The sequence below is a fragment of the Drosophila miranda genome, chromosome 2 (assembly GCF_003369915.1).
Source record: "Drosophila miranda strain MSH22 chromosome 2, D.miranda_PacBio2.1, whole genome shotgun sequence".
NCBI classification, from domain to species: Eukaryota; Metazoa; Arthropoda; class Insecta; order Diptera; family Drosophilidae; genus Drosophila; species Drosophila miranda.
The window spans coordinates 16,639,204-16,658,331 of NC_046675.1; the positions used below are offsets into that span (position 1 = coordinate 16,639,204).

The following is a 19,128-nucleotide window of genomic DNA, read 5'->3' on the forward strand; positions in this document are numbered from 1 at the left end:
GCACAAAACATTTAATATATTTCGCATATAGTCATAAAAATTTAATTTTTTTTTTAAATGGTCCTGGTCCGCTTCTTCTTGTTTGGCTTTGGCCAGCAGACATTAATAGCCCCGGCCAGGCCATGATTAATGCACATTTTATAAATGTGGTTGGGACGCTACGCTGCTGGGAAAAAAAATAATAATCATTATTGTAACGTTATAATAATGCAGTAGTAATCAAGTGTGCTGTTCTTTTTGCTGTTATTGCTCCTGTCCAATGAACATTAAAACTGAAATGATTTTAATAAAATCAACAGTCAGAAGGTCAGCAGCCGCAGCAGGAGAAGGAAAGCAGGAAAGCAGGAAGCAGGAGTAGGAGAGCAGGAGCAGTGCGAGAGCAACAGTTTGGTCAACGCACTCAACGACCTTTCGGATGTGAAACGAAACGCAATAAGCGGGAAATTTACGAGCGTTTCACATTCCATAATTTACTTATTTTCCATGCGCTATTTAATTATGCTAAATAATGGGCGCAATCGGGTTGAGTTTTTGTTTACTTGTTTATTCCGTAATGATCGTAGCACTGAAAGCCAAAACCATTCAAAAGTTCAGCAACATTTAATTGCTATTGGTAAAAATATTTCCATAATTCTATGGCGAACTGTCCTAAAAGAACTAGCAAACAGATCAACATAATCTGAGGTCATCAGGGGTTCCAAAAAACACATCACTTTTTGGCGTATTAAATTCCAATTTCAATGCCGATTTCTTTACAGAATGAGCATGGGTTTTCGCTTTTATTTAACACGAAATTCAACAACAAAATCCCACTATCCGTTATAAATTCATCACAGATATATGTCTCGAAAATACAAAGCGGTTTTTCGTAGCAGTCCGGATTAACTTGAGTATTAAACTATGGGTGGATTTCCATACTTAATTGCCGGTATCCATACCCAATTTTAATGTGTTTCCCCATTTGAACTATCCTAAAATGTGACTTTGATTATTTAAATATGCCGTCAACTGTACAATAGGTTAGGTTATGTCGGTAGCCGGGGAGGGGGATAAACCTCCCACAGCTCACTGGGACCTACTAATTGTTACCGCATGGGCGTATGCCTCTTCTCACTGCCTAAACCGGGCAGAGCAAACTATTGCAGATAGGGTAGTCCCATCCGGAGGCTTGGACAAGATTTGGACAAGATCCCGGGTTTGGTTTGGAAGCGGAAACGTCCCGGTTCACCCCTCCCTAAGTGTTATTGATACCTGGAAAGGCGCAATTGTACAATAATTAGTCCGAAAACCAGCGACCAGTGACTCGTTGATACTTATACTCATACTGTTAGGGAAACAGCATCCGTGGAGTAGACTAAGTATGCAACGGCTTGGCGTAACGCCGTTCTCCGTGAGATCCACTCCGACAAGCCGGCGACAGTCCAGTCCCATCCCATCCTGTTGCAGCTTCAGGTGGCACGACTAATGCAATTTTTTGCTTGTTGGCTCGCAGATAACAAAACTCATTTATAGCCTGTCCAAGGCACTGATGCGGACCCGCACCGTGGCGGCAAGCACTCTACGCTCTTAACGTCAAAGCACTTAGTGTCAATTGCAGCGGCAACACCAACAGCAGTACATTTTCTAATTCTTGTTTTGAATCATATTTAGAGACATGCCAGTTGTGAATGAGACTTAGGATAGCCAGCGGAAGGCGAGTAGAAGGCATCGTCAGCTGGCAAATAAAATAAATTAGTTGCAGTTGAAAGGTGGCTCAGACACAAAAGTCAACACGCAACGCGCGATGGAACCGCAAACAAACGCCAGCTGTTGGGCACAGATAAAATGGCGAGCAAACAAGCCAAAGGCGGAGGGACCAGCGTCGCTAGACGGGAGATGGCCAGGATGGCCCAAGGAAGAAGGTAGACGGATAGACGGTGGCGGGAACGGCAACGGGAACGAGACCGGGACAGGGGCCGGGACCTATGGCAAATCAGCTGCCAACGCAGTGCAGCTTACTGGCAAATATTAAAATGCGAATTTTTATGCTCGCTGACACTTGCGCCCCATTCTCCATCCTGGGCCCAGCTCCATCGCTACCGTCTACTTCTTGAAACATAATTCTCACTATGCGGGAAATGGGGGACGGCCCTGGTGGCTCCTGCCACTGCCTGGCGTATCCTTTGCCAGCATTTTCCTGCCGCGTGCGCACATAAATTAGCTGCCAAGCTAAGAAATGTTTGCGGGCAGCAAAGGTTCTCTCGTCCCCCAGTCCCTCCACAAGCATTGTTGTCCCAACGCCCACTGCGGTTTGTTGCGCTCTGTTTATGCGGGTGGCAGGACTGCGCCGGGTGCATTAAACCAATAAATCAGCGAGCCACTGAAAAAAACATAGTAGTGTTGTCAGGCACTCGTTGGGACGCCATCGTCGCCCGCTGCATATTTAATCAATATGGAGAGCACAAAACAGGAATTAATCTTGCCGCTTTTTGAGCGCCGCACATTTTTGCCCTACACGTTGGACACAACACCCACGCCCAGGCCCACGCCCGCTCCCGCCTTAACCACACGGAAAAAAGGCATTTTTAATTTAGAGAAATTCTTGCGGCCATAAAAAGCATGTCGGGCAAATCAATTAAATTTAAATTGTATCCCATTAGAGCCACATTAAATGAGTTAAGTCATTTGGGGCCCGTAACCGCGTTCCGTGTCTTAGCCTTCTTTTATGCGGCTTTGAAAAGGGTACAAATGAATTCATTTTATTTTTTGACGCACATAAATGCGCCTGCCCGACCGTCCCATCCCATCACCATTCCCATTCCCATCCGTACCATCCCCATCTACTGCTGGACGCAATTAAAATGCCCACGAGTTACTAATTTGCCATGAAACGGCGGGTGGCAGTCCCAAGCCTAAGCCCAAGCCCTAGAACTGGCCCTGTCCCTGGTCCCGAGGCGGTTCGGCTGAATCCCGATTTAAAAATGTTGCCGAAATTTAAGAGTTGATGGCTATTAATTTATATTATGCATGATTTGTGGAGCATTTTTCTGATGGGACAATCGCTTTAGGCACCCAGACTGGGTCCGGCTATCGGTTCACAGAATTGCCCTCTGCCTTCTGCATTCTGCGGTAAATTCCATTTGGTATGGACTTGGGATTGTGCCGTAACTAGAGATGTTTATGCAAATGAATGAAATATTTGGTCGAGGGCAGTGCCAAGGCTTCAACAAAACTTTAAATGCTGAAATAATTGCAGTGATTAAGTTATAATGAATGCTAGAGAAATGTATTCAAATACTAATCGGACTATGGCTCCTATATCTCCGACTCTTTTCAAAATTTCTGTCTTCATCGAACACATGACTTGGGCATAAATAAATTAGGCAATCTCGTGTCCTCATGTGAATGGGGGCGTGCCCGCTGCCATCATTTATTAGCAACGCCCAGTATCGTACGGGCTGTCGCTCGAGATTTGTAGCGACAAGAACAGCTACTGGAACGACGACATTACCAGAAAATCTTTTTTCTCATCTGCTGGCTACTACTGCAAGCTAATTTCTGCTGATGTCTGCCCGAAACTTCGCGCTGGCCAAGTAATTATCGGGAAGACGAAATGATAGTCAGCCCTACAGCCCCACACTTGGCCCACAGCTAAAGCTAAGCAAAGTCGAAGCGTTAATGCTGCGTGTCGAAAGCAAACTTTGATGGCTTAATCACTTTGACAGGAGCGAGGAGGGCAAGGCGAGCTATGGGGAGCGCTTGCTCCAGTTTTCGCCATCAGCTTGTTATTTGCTTTGGGGGGATTTTAAAGTGCACGTGTTTACCAGACAGGGTCTTAAGATGCGACTTCAAAAAACATGTCTCCGTGCGGATGCATTTTGGGGAGGCGATTCGTGCCCCGAGTGCACGGTACAGTCAAAGTCATAAAACCATTTAATTATATTAAACTTTTAATTGCGTAGACAGCTAAGAAACATCCCACCACACAGACACACCCACACACACACACAGACATAACCAAAACATACACTCACCTAAAAGCAACTCCCAGCATATGCAGGGTGGAAAAAGGTGGCACCGTGGCAAGGGGGCTAGGAAGCAGCCCAGGAGTCGCAGCGCCACACTTAACCAGGGCAAGTTGCTGGTGCTGCTTCTTGGCGTGTCTTGCTACTATGTAAATGCAATAATAAAGTTATTAAAAGTGTCATAACAACTCAAGTTGAAATAGCAGAAAGTTTTCACCAGTTTCTTGCTTTATGGAGCAGGGGCTCGGTTCCCGTCGCACCACCGCACCACCGCACCACCGCACCGCACTCTCTTGATGATGAGGGTAGTAGCCCAAGAGGAAAAAATGTCTATAAAGAATCGAATAACGAAGACGACCCGCAGCTCCGTGGCCAGGCAATTGATGTTTAATTGATCAATTAGTTGGTCCCTGCACAAAGCCCACCCACAAAACGCACCACCCACACTCGCCTACTCGTACTCGTACATGCCCCTATGTGTAGGATAGGTCTGTTTGGATGCTGTATTGGAATTGCCCACATCAAAGCGGCATATAAGTATATTGACGCTCATCAATCAAATTGATTTATGCCAACAAATCATTCATGAGCAATTTCCCAAAGTGATTATCTCTCCACGAGACGAGAGGAGAGACGACCGGAGACGGGCCGGGCCTGCTGCCATGGCCAACCAGGACCATTGCCCCATGGCAAACGCAAAAGGCATGTTAACTGACAGCCAGAAGGACATTTGGAAAGACATACATACATAGTCGACGGAAACGGTGACTGGGAATGAGACTGAGACAGAGACATAGAGAGACTGAGGCACACAGTCAGAGCTTCACTGCCAGTGCCATTGCCAGTGCCATTGCCATCGCCAGTGACTGACTGATTGACGCTTGACTGTCTTCATCACAAGCAATTTGGCCAGCAAACACACCCATCCACACAGGACCAAATCCAGGGCATAGAGATGCTCTGCCGAGATTGCGTGCGCTTCTTTCCCGTCTGCCGTGCTCCTGTGCAGAGCTTCACAGACAGTTAATAAAGCTCAACTAACAGCGACGACAGCCACGCCCTAGCCCTCGCCCTCGCCTCCAACCCTACGGATAGACGTAGCCACTTGGCATTATTCATTCGCTATTGGTTCCGACCAGGCGGGGGATCGGCTTGTATCATATTAGCTGAAGTTGCTTATAGCAGGCAATCAAATAAATTTTCACGGCAAACGATCAAACGCCAGCCATGGCTGGACTCAGTTCGCACACATTTTTCACTCTTATGTCGAAAAGGAAGAGAAGGATGTTAGCTTTGCCTAAAGCATTTGATTGATTTGGTGATAAATTGACGAGGTGGGTGGCAACTGAAGCCCTGAACAGATTGCTGGCAGATTGCAGTCATGTGAGTGGGACAGTCGGAAGACCTGCGACTAATTGCTGCCTTGAAGTGACTCAAAGGTCAAGGAGGTCTCACATATACACTCACGCGAGCATATACACAGCGCAGAGAAAAGCGAGCAGACAATGCTTAATGCGGTATGCGCACAAAAGTATGCTACAAAAATAAATATGAAGAATTTTGTGCTTTATGACTGCGACAAGACGTAATTTTCAAGGCTTCACACGAGCGCACGAGAGCAGGCAGGGCATAAAAACGAGAAGCTGACAGCGGGAAGGGGATACGACAGCTGGTAGCCCATGATTAATGTTAGCAATTATCTGGCACAAGTGTCAAAAATATTTAAATCAATTGTGAGGCGAGGAAAATGCCATGCCGAACAAAGAGCGAGCGAGACAAGTCAGCAGACAGCAACAAGACGAGACACGACAAGACAACACAATTCGCGCAAATTGAGCATGATGAAGAGGCGAAGAGGCAGAACGAAGAAGGTGGCTGTTGTTGCTGTTGTTGCAGATGCTTGTTGTCAATGCCAAAGATGCCGTTTCCTTTTAACTGACTCGTGTGCGTGCCGTGGGGTCTGAAACTTAAAGAAGTGCCCCGAGGACGACACAAAATGTAAAAATGAAGAGGGAGCAATGACAGCAGCGACGTGTCAAAAACATATCATTCATTTATTTTCTATTATAATCACCCACACGAAGCATCGAAGATGCTGACGACGCGACTGCTGCCTCAAACACCCTTTTTTCCCCCTGTCAACAATTGCATTATGTTGGGATATCATTTATCATTGCAGGAACAAAACCAGCCAGCCAGCCAGCCAGCCAGACAGCCCGCCAGCCCAGCCAAGTCAAGTGAACTCAGTTGACTTCGATTGCATATGCCCGGGACAGAGACAGAGATAGGGACAGAAACAAGGACAGAGCCCGGAACCATCGCGTACAAAAAGCCCTTTAAATGGGGCTTGTTTTTGCGAGCTTTAAGTCTGTTGTCAAAAGAAATTAGTAAATAAAAACAAAGCACGCCTCGGAGCACATATTAAATTACTCCAGGACCAGCACCAAGAGCAAACGCAGCAGCATCTAGCAGGGCGAGGGCTGTACAATTATGAGATGAGATAGAGGGAAACACATCCCGTTCGCTCGTTTTGTATGCGGCACACACGGCGTATATGTAACAATGGACTAAAAGTTGCGTGAAACGTTTTAACAAAGATTAATGCCTGCGACGGCTGATGATTTTTTGAAGATTAATTATGCGATGATGAGGCCGAAGACAATGACAGCACACCAACAGCAGCGGGAGGCGACAACAGGCAAGCGCTTGTGGAGTCGTGCGCCAGAGCCAGAAGGCGGAAGTTGCAGGCTTGTTAAAGAATTACGAAATTTGTGAGCACGCGCCTGTCGAGCATGTGAGAGCGTAAGTCTGTCTCGTTTATATAGTTATTCGTTATGAATGCCAACAAAACAGAGCTAACATAATTATGAGAGCAACCCAACAAACATGAGGAGCAAATAATATATTCATTAATTTTAAAAATGTTGGAAATTTGAATCATTCGCTTGCCTTTTCTCTCAAAGATAACTCATCTTCGATATGGTTGGACCTTTAAAGAGGCTTTCATTTTCCATATTTTAATTGCCACAACCATAACTTTTCATATTAAACGCGCCGACAATTTATCTATGGATGGCAGCGCAGGCATGACCACGCTTAAATATAGCATGAGCATGAGTATGAGACAAATTCAGATTCAGTTTCAGGTAGGAGCAGCAGCAGGATGACAGGAGGCGAAGTGGTAGCCAATTCGCGTGGTTTATGGCCAGCCAGAAGTTTAACGACAGAATTGCAGTGGCAACGAAGCCAATGCATTGGCACTGGTCATGTATTCAGAGTCCTCGCGACTCGTCTGCTGGTCGCGTCTGTTGTTTAATTTATCAGACGAGGCAAACTGTTGCACATGGCTGGCAAACTTTTCACTCTGTACTCTGTACTTCACTGACCGCCATATGTGGAGTCTCTGGAGCTGTGCCTGGTCCAGCCTGGTCACTGGATTTACTGTTCTGCTGCTGCTGTGATTGTGGGAATGCATTTAAATGCATTTAAGTTGCTTAATTTTTATGGCCAAGGCAAGCAGTTGGGGCACCAGTGTGGGGCTCCAAAAGCAGGCTGCGTGTCCACCTACTGGCTCCACGCTGACAAAAAAGCTTTTAACAATTAAAATTAAAAAGTTCAGCATTTATACAACACAAAAAGCAGCAGGCCAACAAAAAATGAGCGAGTGCAGAGCAAATGCCAAGCGTGGCATAATCAAATTCTATGTGCGCATGCATAAAAGTTGCACCGCACTCCACCACACACACTCTCACACGTAGACTCCCGGGGCGCTTCTGATGTCTGACTGTTGCATTGTGTGCACTCATTTGTGGTCATAAAGCATAAAACGCATAAAGTGGCGTTACGATTTTATGGTGCACCCAAGTCACAGTCGAGCCTCTCTCTCTTCCCAAAAAAAAATAATAAAAATAGCGAAGACATTGAGGACAATGAATCGACAACTAATTACCCTATACGATTTTGGTCTCCTGGTCTCCCAACTGCCAATTTCTCAACTGCGGCATGTTATGCCAAGCAATTGGCATGCCCCGAAACAAATATTCTGCCACTGCTGCCAGAACCAGCTCTTGCCACTTCTGACACGGCCGCTGCTGCTGTGGACGCTGGTGATGATGATGATGTCTGTCTCGGTTCCTGGTCTGTGCCTGTGACCATCAAGCGACAATGTAAATTTTGTGTTGAGCTTTTTAATTGTGAATATTGCAGCCATGGAACCATTGAGAGAGAGAGGGACGAGCTCGCTCACACGCGAAATGAACGCAGACTGCACACCAAAATTACAACTGTAGTGCAGCAGTCGGGAGATGGGACAAAGTTATAAATAATATAAAAAAGGTACAAAGATAAAACCCAATTCGAAGGCAGCGCCAAAAGTGTAAAGTAGTCGGCAAATAAATTGCATGACAGTGGGCCAGGAAACGATGTCGCCAAGGGGGTTCCCGTCGGTGGAGTGGAGGCTAGTATGGGACTTGGGACGGGGCCCAGGACCAGTCCGCTGCTTTTAATGCAAATGCAGCACAAAACGGCGCTGGCCAAAAGTGCAAAATTGTGCATTTTAATTAAGGTGACGGTGACCGTTCTAGCCAGCCAGCCAGCCAGCCACCCAGCCACCCAGCAGCCGAATAGAAGTAGAAGTAGAAGCCGCCGAAGAGCAACTGCTCTTCTAGTTAGCGTTGGAATTTGCATTTAGTTGCTGCAAACACACACGCACACACGCGCAGAGCGACATAATTTACAGCTCTTTTAATTAGCTGCATGCCAAGTTTTTATGAGAATTTACGCGTGCTCTTAAAGCGGCATATTGTTTGGGGCAAAGAAGCAAGTAGAATGAAGCAAGAGCGAGTAGCATGGAGCAAGCGGCAAGCGGCAAGCAAAACGCTTCGAGCCATTCACATGCATGAACACAAAGACGGAAATAACAATTGTAAATGGAAATGTGAATAAGTGCCAGGCGCCAAACGAGTGAGAGACCGACGGGCTGACTGACTGACAGATAAAGAGACTGGCCTGGCCCGGCCTGGCGAGATGCAGCTTCCACTAACTTTGAGCTCTTTGAACGCACCACCCACATGCACATTCCACTCTCTTTCTTCACACTGCTCTCCCATCGCCATCCCCATCGCCAGCAGCAGCCAAAAGTGCAAGTGACTAAAATGCAAATGCACGAGTATCTGTGTGTGCAATTGTCTGCATGTCCGCTCCTCTATCTCCCTTCGTGTGTGTGTGTGTGTGTGTGTGTGCAACTGTTAAAATGCAAAGCGATGCTGCTGCTGCTGTCGCTGGGGGCCAGCGCATGCAATAAAATGTTTTACATCCTGTTTATTTTAGTTAAATACTCGAAATTATGTGTTTGCCTAAGTGTATTTGTTAACACAATGCCAAAAGCTCCTCGCTCGCTCTCCACACACTGCACTCAGCCCCATGCCACATAACAGCCAGGACGCACACCCACTCGTTGGAGTACTAGAGAGCATGCATGCCGAGAGTGTGTGTTTTGAGTGCATGTAAGCGTAACAATTCAATTTTCAACATTTTAAATAGCGCTCGACATGAGTACAGTTGGCCAGCCATTTTTTGTGAGCTCTAATGATGTTCTTTTTGACGTAGATAATGAACGAGAGTGGGCCGAGTGAAGAGGTCAGCGAAAAAGTTCAGATCTTCTCTTCCCTACCAATTCAAGCTATTTTGTGATGTTTGCATGTGGCTGAATCTGAATCCCCGCGGGGGCTCTTAAGGAGTTATCTCAAAGAGCTCCTGGAATAAGTGCCACAAACCATTCGAATCCACTTGCCCAACTGCCTGCCTCAAAGCTTACATCAAATGCAAATTTCCGGACCGGATTTGCTGCTCCACGCACTTTACCTTTGTCTACGACAAAAACACGCGAGCACACACACACACACAAACACTCACACAAACCATCCAAAAAAGGGGGAACCGTAAAGACGACGCCATTTCTCTGTTTTGGACATGTGCAAAACGGGCATTTAACTTCCTAGGCGCGAGGACACTCTCCTCAAAGGGAGGCGCACATGTCGCTCCTCAAACATGCCCTCTAACCCATTTGTTAAATGTAGCGGAATGCTTTGTTTCGAGTTGTGTTTAGTTAAGTTTCTAGTTTTCAGTATTCAGTTTTAGGCAACATTTGGACTAATGACTGCACACACGCTATAGACCCGTGCCGAGCGCTTTAACTAAAATGTATTTGTGTCTTTTTAAGAGCTCTCTCGCGCGTTGCCTGGGCCTCCACAATGGCGGAACGTGTTGAACATGGCGGCACACAAGAGTGGGCAACACATATTTTTCCGCTCGGCAAAAGAAAATGCACAAAATACGATTTCAATGCCTTTCACGAATGCAAATGTGTGTTTGCGTGTGTATGTAAAATATACGTAAAGAAATAAAATAAATTCACACGCAACTGTCAATGGTTGCGTACTTCAGCAACACCCTTCGTCCCGCCCTCGACCCTTATTGAAGGAGGATTCGCCATGCCACACTGCCCCAAGCGTCTTCCCTCATTGGGCGACGGCGCCCTCGTCCTGTCCTCGCCGGCTGCTTGACTGTTGGGTCTTGGGTAATATTTTATGCAAATTGCAAGTTAAGTGTGAAAATAGTAGTGATTGGTTTAATTCAGCAATGTCAACCAAATGGACCGATTGGTGGGCAGTGGGCGTTGGCATGGCCATGGGTGGGTGGGTGCTGTTGGGTGGTAGTGGAAGAAGCGCAAAAAACGAAGTTGAGAAACTGCAGAAACAGCAGAAAATCAGCCAAACTGGAGAATGCCGAACACAGAATACTAAAATGACAATTTTCGAACGAAGCACCCACCCAACGGGCAAAAACAAGGCCTTGAATTCGATTCTTTGTTTGATCAGGCCTTAAATGCACTTGCAGGGATCGATGGAATGCAAAAATTATATATTTTTAAGCAATATACCTTTTGGAATTTTAAGATTTTCCAGCTATAAACTGTTTGTATTTCAATTAATCTTTTAAAGGAAATTTCGAGTACCCTTTAAGAGGAAAAACTCGACAGTAGCTTCAAGAAGAAAATCCCAATGGCAATCGATTATTCCACATCATTGACAAAGTTCTTATGCTCCATGAAAAGAGCATTCGAAAGGCAAACGAAATAAAAGCAATGCAGATTTTCATTGTCATGTAGCAAAGTCACTCGGGCCCCGAAAGAGCAATGTGAGAAGAGCAAACAGGGAGACAGCGAGAGTGGGGGAAAATGGGAACGGTCGATGGACAAGAGCGAAAGCAAAAACCAACGGCAATTTCAGGAGCATTTAGGGCAGTCGCCGTCGCCGGTCTGCAGTCCTTTTTGTTTTTTATAAAATTTGTAGCAGTCTTTTTATGCTCGAACTTCGACTACTAGTGCGCTTAACCATTTAGCTGATGTAACAACCCAGGGCAAGGAGGAGCCAACCACTCAGCCAGTCAGCCAGCCGGGACCGCCGCATTGACCGCCGACTACAGCACCAGCAGCACCACCATTCACCCCACGGTCGTCAGACACCGTTGAGCTCCAATTGGAGCAGAGCCCTGCTCCAGAATGTCCTTGTCAGCATTTTGCACAGTGAAATTTTTCGGTAAAATCTATTTTTCATCTTGGATTATGTGAATACATGAATAGGAAGAAAGAAGAGTGCCAAGTTTTATTGTGACAGTTGAAGTTCGTTCGTTTCACTGCTGCTTCCTTTTCCTTTTATAGGGCTGAAGCTGACGCTGATGCTGAAGAGTCTGCCACCTGTGTTGTCCGACGCGTTCACATTAATCAAATATCCGCATTATTAATTGTCGCTGATAATGTTTTCGAGTGCAAAATGCTGCTCACGTGACCTCAACATGGCGCTCGTTGCACTCCTCCATTGTGGAGCGGTATGCGGAACTCTGCCACAGTGATGGGGAGTTGCATTTCCCTCGGCCCGGAGTGCGAGTGCTTCTGCTCTCATTCGCCTTTTGAATGGCAACCCGGATTGTACCAACACGATTCGAGCTTCATTAGAGCCATGTTCTACAAATGCCTGCCCGCATGGTATGCCTATGTCATCTCTTCTGACAAAAGTATGCCATAAAGTATGCAATGCCCCTGGACGCATTCCTCTGTGTGCGCCTGCTCTCTCTCTCTCTCTCTCTGTGTGTGTGTGAGTGTGTGTGCACCTGCCTGCAATCGTAATTTCAATAAAAGTTGTTACGTGCACGTTGAAATTTTAATTGAAAGCACCAACCACACACACAAACACACCGTCACATTGCGCGCTTGTGTCCTCGTCCTCGTCCGCGTCCTCGTGCGTCAGCTGCACGGCGACGACGACCCTCATCAGTTGGGGCCCAGAACAAAACAGCAGCGGGCAAAACGAGGATGACATTTCAAATGCGTTGTGGCTAAGGAGATTATATTGCATCTGGTCTGATGAGAAAAAAAAGATGCCACACATGTGACTGTTTGCATACACACAACACCCATCAGTGTGGGACGAGTATCAGTGAAAGACAGCTAGTTGGCAAGGTGTGTTCAGTGCTTAAAATTAACTACAAGTTAGCATCGACTTGTCTACCCAGTAATTCAATTGAGAGCTCACATGTCTGCTCCTTGGGTAAAACATCAACTATTGTCAGAATCAGTCTCTTCCCTTACTATTTGTTATTTGTACCTTTTGGTTTTAGTATTCATTTGTCTGTCTGAGGGGACATTTTTCTATTCGATATGAATGACTAGCGAAAATCGCTGCAACTCTGCAGAAGAACTGCGTGGAGCGAGGCAAAGTGTCGACCGACCGCAAAGTAAGTCGTTAAAACAAAGAACCCTATCGGCTTACAGAAACTCTGCTGCAGCAGCAACAGCAGCAGCAGCAGCATCAGTCCCAGACTGGAAAACATGTTCGTTTTTGGCCACTGCCAATTGCAAGTTTTGCATGTAAAGCACCAAAAGTTTATGCTAAACTTTTACCATTTTCCATAGATTCTTTTCGTTGGTTCTCTTTTTGTTTTTGACTGAATTTTAATTCCCCTAAAGTATGTAAATGTTACCGACAGCAACTATCGAACGACACCGATGTCGTTAGATTTTATGCGAAGGGTCGGATCCCCACAGACTGAGACCTTATACCCCCTTCCAGATCAATCTGCATAGAAAGCTAGTTAAACACAGCAAATTATGGCACGACTGAAGATTGGACAAGGACCTGCGTAAACAAGCAAGGGCATCGCTTACAACGGAGCACGACATGACACAGGACACGAATCGAGACAAGGCCCGTCCGGCATTTTAGCTATTTATCGAACACTCGATTCCATGCAGTGTTTAGCCAATATCATCAGTTGATGAAGACGAATTTCAAGAGCGACAGCACTAAGCATCAACAAATATTTGTCAACCAGCCCTTTGTGCTCCAGGTTGAACAGTGGACCGTGGACATTGCACCATCACACTCCGAAGAAGAATCTGCTGTCCCCACAATGTCAATAAAAATCAATATGCTCCTTACAATTGATGACTTAATAAACATGCAAAAAAATTAATACGAAACTTGACCAACATGCAAGAGGGAAACTTTGCAAACTATGCAAATGCACTTGTATGGATCGATGTCGATGGACTGCCATTTCCAAGGGGAGACCCTTCTGAGTGTGCTTAATGGCGCAACACGCGCTACTCAATGGGCCGAGCACATAATTCTCGCATCTGCCGCTGCCACTGCCGCTTTCGCTGCTCTAGAGGTCTGAGAGTTGGGGCCAGGACTACGCCCTACGTTTTTGGGTGGTTCATCAAAGTTAGTTCGAACACAAATGAAAGTTTTTGTGCCGCAGCCATGAAAGATGCATGGCGTCTGGCCGTGGCCCACCGAACCACTACCTGCCTAGTCGGTCTGCCTGGCTCCTGCCACTGACAAGCTCTTTTTGGGCCATAGCTTTGTAAAGTCAACAAGCCAAAAATTCTTTGTACGGAAATGGCGATGAGAGAAGCCGGGATATGCTACTGGGCTGGAGCTGGGACTGGGCTGAATGCGGCAAATGCAAAAGCAAAGTTTCACCTAAACTCTTTTGTGGCTTCCATGCTATCTATAGGGGTACAGGGACGTGTCGCGACGAAAATGTCTTCTTTTTTCTGAAGATATGGTCTGGGTTGACTTCCCTCCTGCTTCTCCCGTATTTGGGATCCCTTGGGCAAATGTTGCAAACATGTCTGCTAAGCAATTGTACCAACTTTTTGGACTCGCCTGGAGGGGGCCCGTGGAACTTTACTGTGCTGTGGTTTATCTGTCCGACCGTCTGGCTCGGAGACGAACGGCAGCTCGTAAATTTCAAAAATTTTAAAACAACAGCAACAACAAGTATTTTTCACGCGCTGACCAAAATTATTTTAAATCACCTGCTGCCCCGCATTTATCATTAGAGCCAGCCAGCAGCGCCACATTCCAGTAGATACCCATTCCAGCGGATGGCCATTCCCCCACCAAGTCAGGCCAGAGCTGCTGGCTCCCTAACGACCGCAGAAAGTCTTCAGCCCAACTCCCAGGGCGACTACAACGAGAGCAAGATTTGCGAAAGAGCACTTTATTTTGGCCAAGCCATTGCCACGCCTCTTGCCACTCTTGCTCCTTCCTGGCCAATGCCCAACACCCACTCATAATGTTCGCTGCTGGTGCTATTGCCGCTTCTGATGTTATTTTGCCATTTTCGCGCTTGGTCGGGGAAAAACTGTTTTGTTATCACAGTGATAAATGGAAAATTATTTTGAATCGAGCAACTACTTAAAAGAATTCCCAAAGGTTGTAATAAATTTTGGCACACACACAAGCACACATACAAAGCCACATGCATGTGGCCAGGAAGGACATAAGTGAACGAGGAAGGACATCTTGGTAAGGACGAATCCAGCTTGAGCTCGGTGGCTGCCTGGCTGGCTTGGTAATGTCGTCCCAGATAAAAAGGTGATTGACGAAGCGAAAGCAAAAGTCATGGCCAAAATTCCACTTAGCAATGCAGTTGTCGTTGACTGAGAAAGAAAGGGGAGAACGGGAAAGAGCCAGGGCGAGAAATCCGTTCTGGCATGCACTTAATCCGTATTGGGAGTTGGAGATGCTGAGGGTTTTACTCTTAGAAGACAATCAACCCTGAATAGATTCACAAGCGAAAGATTTCCTGCGAGTTGCAGTCCTTGCATACTTGGAGTATCCTTGGACTAAGAGGCAATCACCGATCTGAGTGAAAAGTACAAAAGCACACAGACAAGATGAGCAGACTGAACGAGCGAGCAGTTAACAACATCTATTTTTATTTCATTAGGTACAAAAATAGCCCGCAAGGCGAAGCCGAAGGCGTCTCCGCCATCAAAACAAAGCGCAGCACTCTGAAGCAAGGTGAGCTCATAGCCGCCGAAGGAGATGGGGATAGAGAGGGGAGGCGACTGCGACTGGTACTGGGACTATGTCTTGCCACAAGAAGAAACCGTTCTCTGCTTCTCAATTAGGTTAGCTTAATTTAAATTTGGTTCGAGTGCTTGCCGAGTGCTTGGTCAGGACATTAGCAGCAAATATTAGCAAATGCTTAAAGTTCTCCTTAATTGCGAATAGTTTCGGTAAGTTATTACAAATTAGCCATGGCAAGCACTTATTAAATAAAGCAAATAACTCCAGGCAGTATGGAGTAATCCGGAATTCAAATGTCTATAGCCAAAGCCATAGAAGACAGATCACATCATCACATTATCTTCTAAATAAACTTCGAGAAGTTAAACATACTTTCACATTGCCTAACAAAAGACATACTATACTAATATATTCCTTATTTTTACCATAAAGCAGCGAAAACTTGATCGATGGACTTGAACGACGATGATAATGTCGTACAGCCGCATCATGCGCGGATCATACGCCTTCCCAATGATCCATCAATGGTGGCAGTGCATGAGCTTTACAAGACTTCGGTGAAAACCCTGCGCCTTCAGAGTGAACAGAATCGGGAGGTCTTCGCGGAGGTCTTCATAGAAGGTTCGTTGGATACTTTGACCAACCTGTGCGTGAAGGCGTTGGCCAAACGGGGTATCAGGAACGCTCCACAAATTGTGGCGGAGAGACCAGAATTGATGCGAGTTCTTTACGATGCACTGGACGTCGAATTGCCGCTGAGTGATTGCTACTTTATCGATGACCAGCGCTACTGGCAACGTGTTGTGTTCGCCAAGTGCCCGGACAAGAAGCTGCGCAGGAAAAGCTGGCACGAGTACGATTGGAGAGCCAAAGGACTGAGTCTCAAGTACGTGGAGCTGGTGGAGAGCTGCCCAGCAGCGTTCTGGCCAGAGACGCAGATGGCCGAGCTGGCTGCTTTGATCCAAGAATATGTGACAGCCATACACATAAAGAGACTGCAGGCGCTGCCGGACACGGTGTTCGCCAAGTACGATCTGAGCGAGGGGGAAATAGATGTTTCCTCTGAGTCATCAGAGGAGGAACCTATATCCAGCGACGAACCTGATACGGATGAGGATATGGGCGAGGACGAGGGTGAAGAGGAGGAAGAAGTCGCGGAGAAGCCTGTGCGAAAGCCCATTGTCCGTGCAAGTGAAACTGAGCCAAAGAAGGACTCCTCTGCAGTCTTGGAGAAACCTGTCTTACAGAAGACCCCCAGAACAAGTGAAACTGAGCAAAACACAGACACCTCTGTTGCAATTGATTCTAAGAGAAAGACGGCCTTTTTGGGAAACATAAATCCAGCATCATCAGCATCGCCGTCAACATCTCAGGAGAGCTTTGACGAGACTGCAGAGCGGCGCAAAGCGCGTCATTTCCGCAACGCAGCACGCCAACAGCTGCGGGACTTGGCTGCCGAGAAATTTGCCAAACACCTAGAGCGTCGCCTCAAAAGAGAGAAGATGCTAGAAGAGTTCAGGCGCACAGTTGAGCAAACAAAGAAAAAGAAAAAGAAAAAAGCAATAAAGGGTGTCTTCGACATTCCCGTCGAGCCGGAGCCATCCGATCACGAAGACCAAAAAACCGACAAGCGCAACAGGGGACTGTTGTTGCGCCACCTTAAGCGATTCAACTATCCCACGGAGCTGTGTCACCACATTGATCTGGGCTTTGTGCGCTTCTTTGAGAACCTGACCTCGTTCACATTGGAGTTCCTGGGCACACCGGACACCAATCACGAACATTTTAAAAGTTACCAATTGAAATTCTCATACGACGACATGACGCACCTGGCCAAGGGTTTGTTGCACCTCAAGCAGCTCCAGATCTTTCGACTGCGCAACAGTCTCATGGACAGCCGACATCTGGGCATTCTGGCGCGTGCTCTTCGGTTCATGGACTCGCTGGAAGAGATCGACTTTGGGTACGACCAAATGCAGGATGACTGCAGTAATGCCCTGCAAATAATAATGGATCGCACAACGATGTTCAAGACATTACAACTGGAATACAACCGTCTTGGCGTGGAAAGCATGGATGTGATCGGCATGGCTCTGGCGCATCACAAAGTTGAAGATGATTTCCTGGAGTACCTAGGGCTGGCCCACAATCCCCTCTGCGACAATGCCCTGGGAAAACTCTTTCACTGGATCCATGGCACCGGCCACGTGCATTCCCTCAACATTAATGGCATAGATGGGAGAACAAGCATGGCGTCTATTGGTAGACTCATTGGGATCCTGCTGCGTAGCCATAATCCTCTGCGTCGCCTGGAAATGGCGGCGATACCCCTTGGTCCCGCAGTGGGACTAACCCTTATACGAGCCCTAGAGCAAAACAGAAAGATTCTATATTTAGACTGTCGCGAATGCGATCTAGACTCGGACCAAGAATTCCAAATGGACATCATAGTGCGACGCAACAATTACTGGGTAAAAAACCCGCCCATCGACGAGATATGTGATCTGATTAAAAATCGAAAGCATCCTTTAATCGAAAATATGCAGAGCGATCAGAGGAAATACAAGGAGTGCCTCATTTCTAGACCTTCATTGCCCAGAAGCAGGATTTCGTCCATCAAAGAGGTGGTCGAGGAAAAGGAAGAGGAGGAGTACGACATCTGGGCCATACTGGGCATAACAACCCGCCAAACTGTTAGAATAGAGATAGAATCCAGCGAAACCTCCGAGGTATTAAAGGAGCCCTTCGTCTATGAACCCAACAAATTTAATTTGGATCAATTTCGAGAATTGGTCGATTTGCCAGGACCATCCAATCGTTTTTTATATTTTAAGAAAAACAGAATGAAGTAATGAAGAATTTTTTAACATAAAACTCTTAAATTTGGTTACCTTTGTGGCATTAAACAATATAAAATACTTATCCCATCCGCCTCTTTATCAACTGGGGCATCCTATCTACCCGAGTAGCGTTCCTGCCACAATCTCAAGGGCTTGGAATGTCGTTCGACCTAATGGTCACTTTAAACCTTTGCCATAAAGTGCAGCGCTGGCGTAAACTGAAATCTAATTAAGTCGCTGCCACACCCACACTCTGTGGCCACACCTCATTTGAAGGTCGTTTTAGAGCAGCGGAGAGTGCCCAGCGACGGAGACGGAGGCGGAGACAGCCGCTGCAAGTGCAACAAAGTTGAGCTGTTTGCATTTAAGCTGCGCAGATTTGGGCAACAGTGTCGCCAATTTAATGCTGCTGGTGCTTTTGCCTTCTCCTTCTGCAGTTTCTTCTGCTCCGCTCCTGTTGGCCAAGTCAATGGCGCTGACTTGGCCACTGAGCCATAAAAGAGCCAAGTCAGGATGGAGGACCAATGCGAAGTTCGGCTTGTTAACAAAGCCAAAGCTCAGTGAATATAAACATATTAATGCATATGCCCGGATCGCCTTAGGTAGTGTGTCTCTATATATACCAATTTGGATGGATGGGAGATGAAAGATTGGGAGTTCATGACTCCATCTTGTCAGGATTCCCATGGAGGAAATATGTGTGCGCATGTAATTCAACTTATCAACGTGGCGCCAAGCAACAAACTTTTCTCATCTACTTAACGCAGATAAGCGGATGCCTTTTCTGCCTTTTCTGCCTTTTGCCATGTTTACTGGCTTCTAATTTGCACAACCACAAACACATACACAGACACCCTCACATACACCAGTAGACCGAACTAAGACACTGGCGAAGCGTTGACG

The 19,128-nt window shown here is 46.5% G+C and overlaps 1 protein-coding gene across 3 annotated transcripts; it reads left to right on the forward strand.

Moving 5' to 3' along the window:
• The first annotated feature begins 14,292 nt into the window (after positions 1 to 14,292).
• Positions 14,293 to 18,298, forward strand: LOC108157785. 3 transcript variants are annotated; one of them, XM_017289975.2, is made up of 4 exons: positions 14,293 to 15,228; positions 15,303 to 15,594; positions 15,653 to 15,746; positions 15,821 to 18,298. In XM_017289975.2, exon 4 carries the CDS (start codon positions 15,835 to 15,837, stop codon positions 18,235 to 18,237), a length of 2,403 nt encoding a protein of 800 aa, XP_017145464.1. In that variant the 5' UTR covers positions 14,293 to 15,228; positions 15,303 to 15,594; positions 15,653 to 15,746; positions 15,821 to 15,834; the 3' UTR covers positions 18,238 to 18,298. The 3 variants fall into 3 exon arrangements, with proteins under 3 accessions (XP_017145464.1, XP_033245843.1, XP_033245842.1); XM_033389952.1 differs by having other exon boundaries at positions 14,294 to 15,228; positions 15,818 to 18,298; XM_033389951.1 differs by having other exon boundaries at positions 14,294 to 15,228; positions 15,653 to 18,298.
• Positions 18,299 to 19,128: the final 830 nt, after the last annotated feature.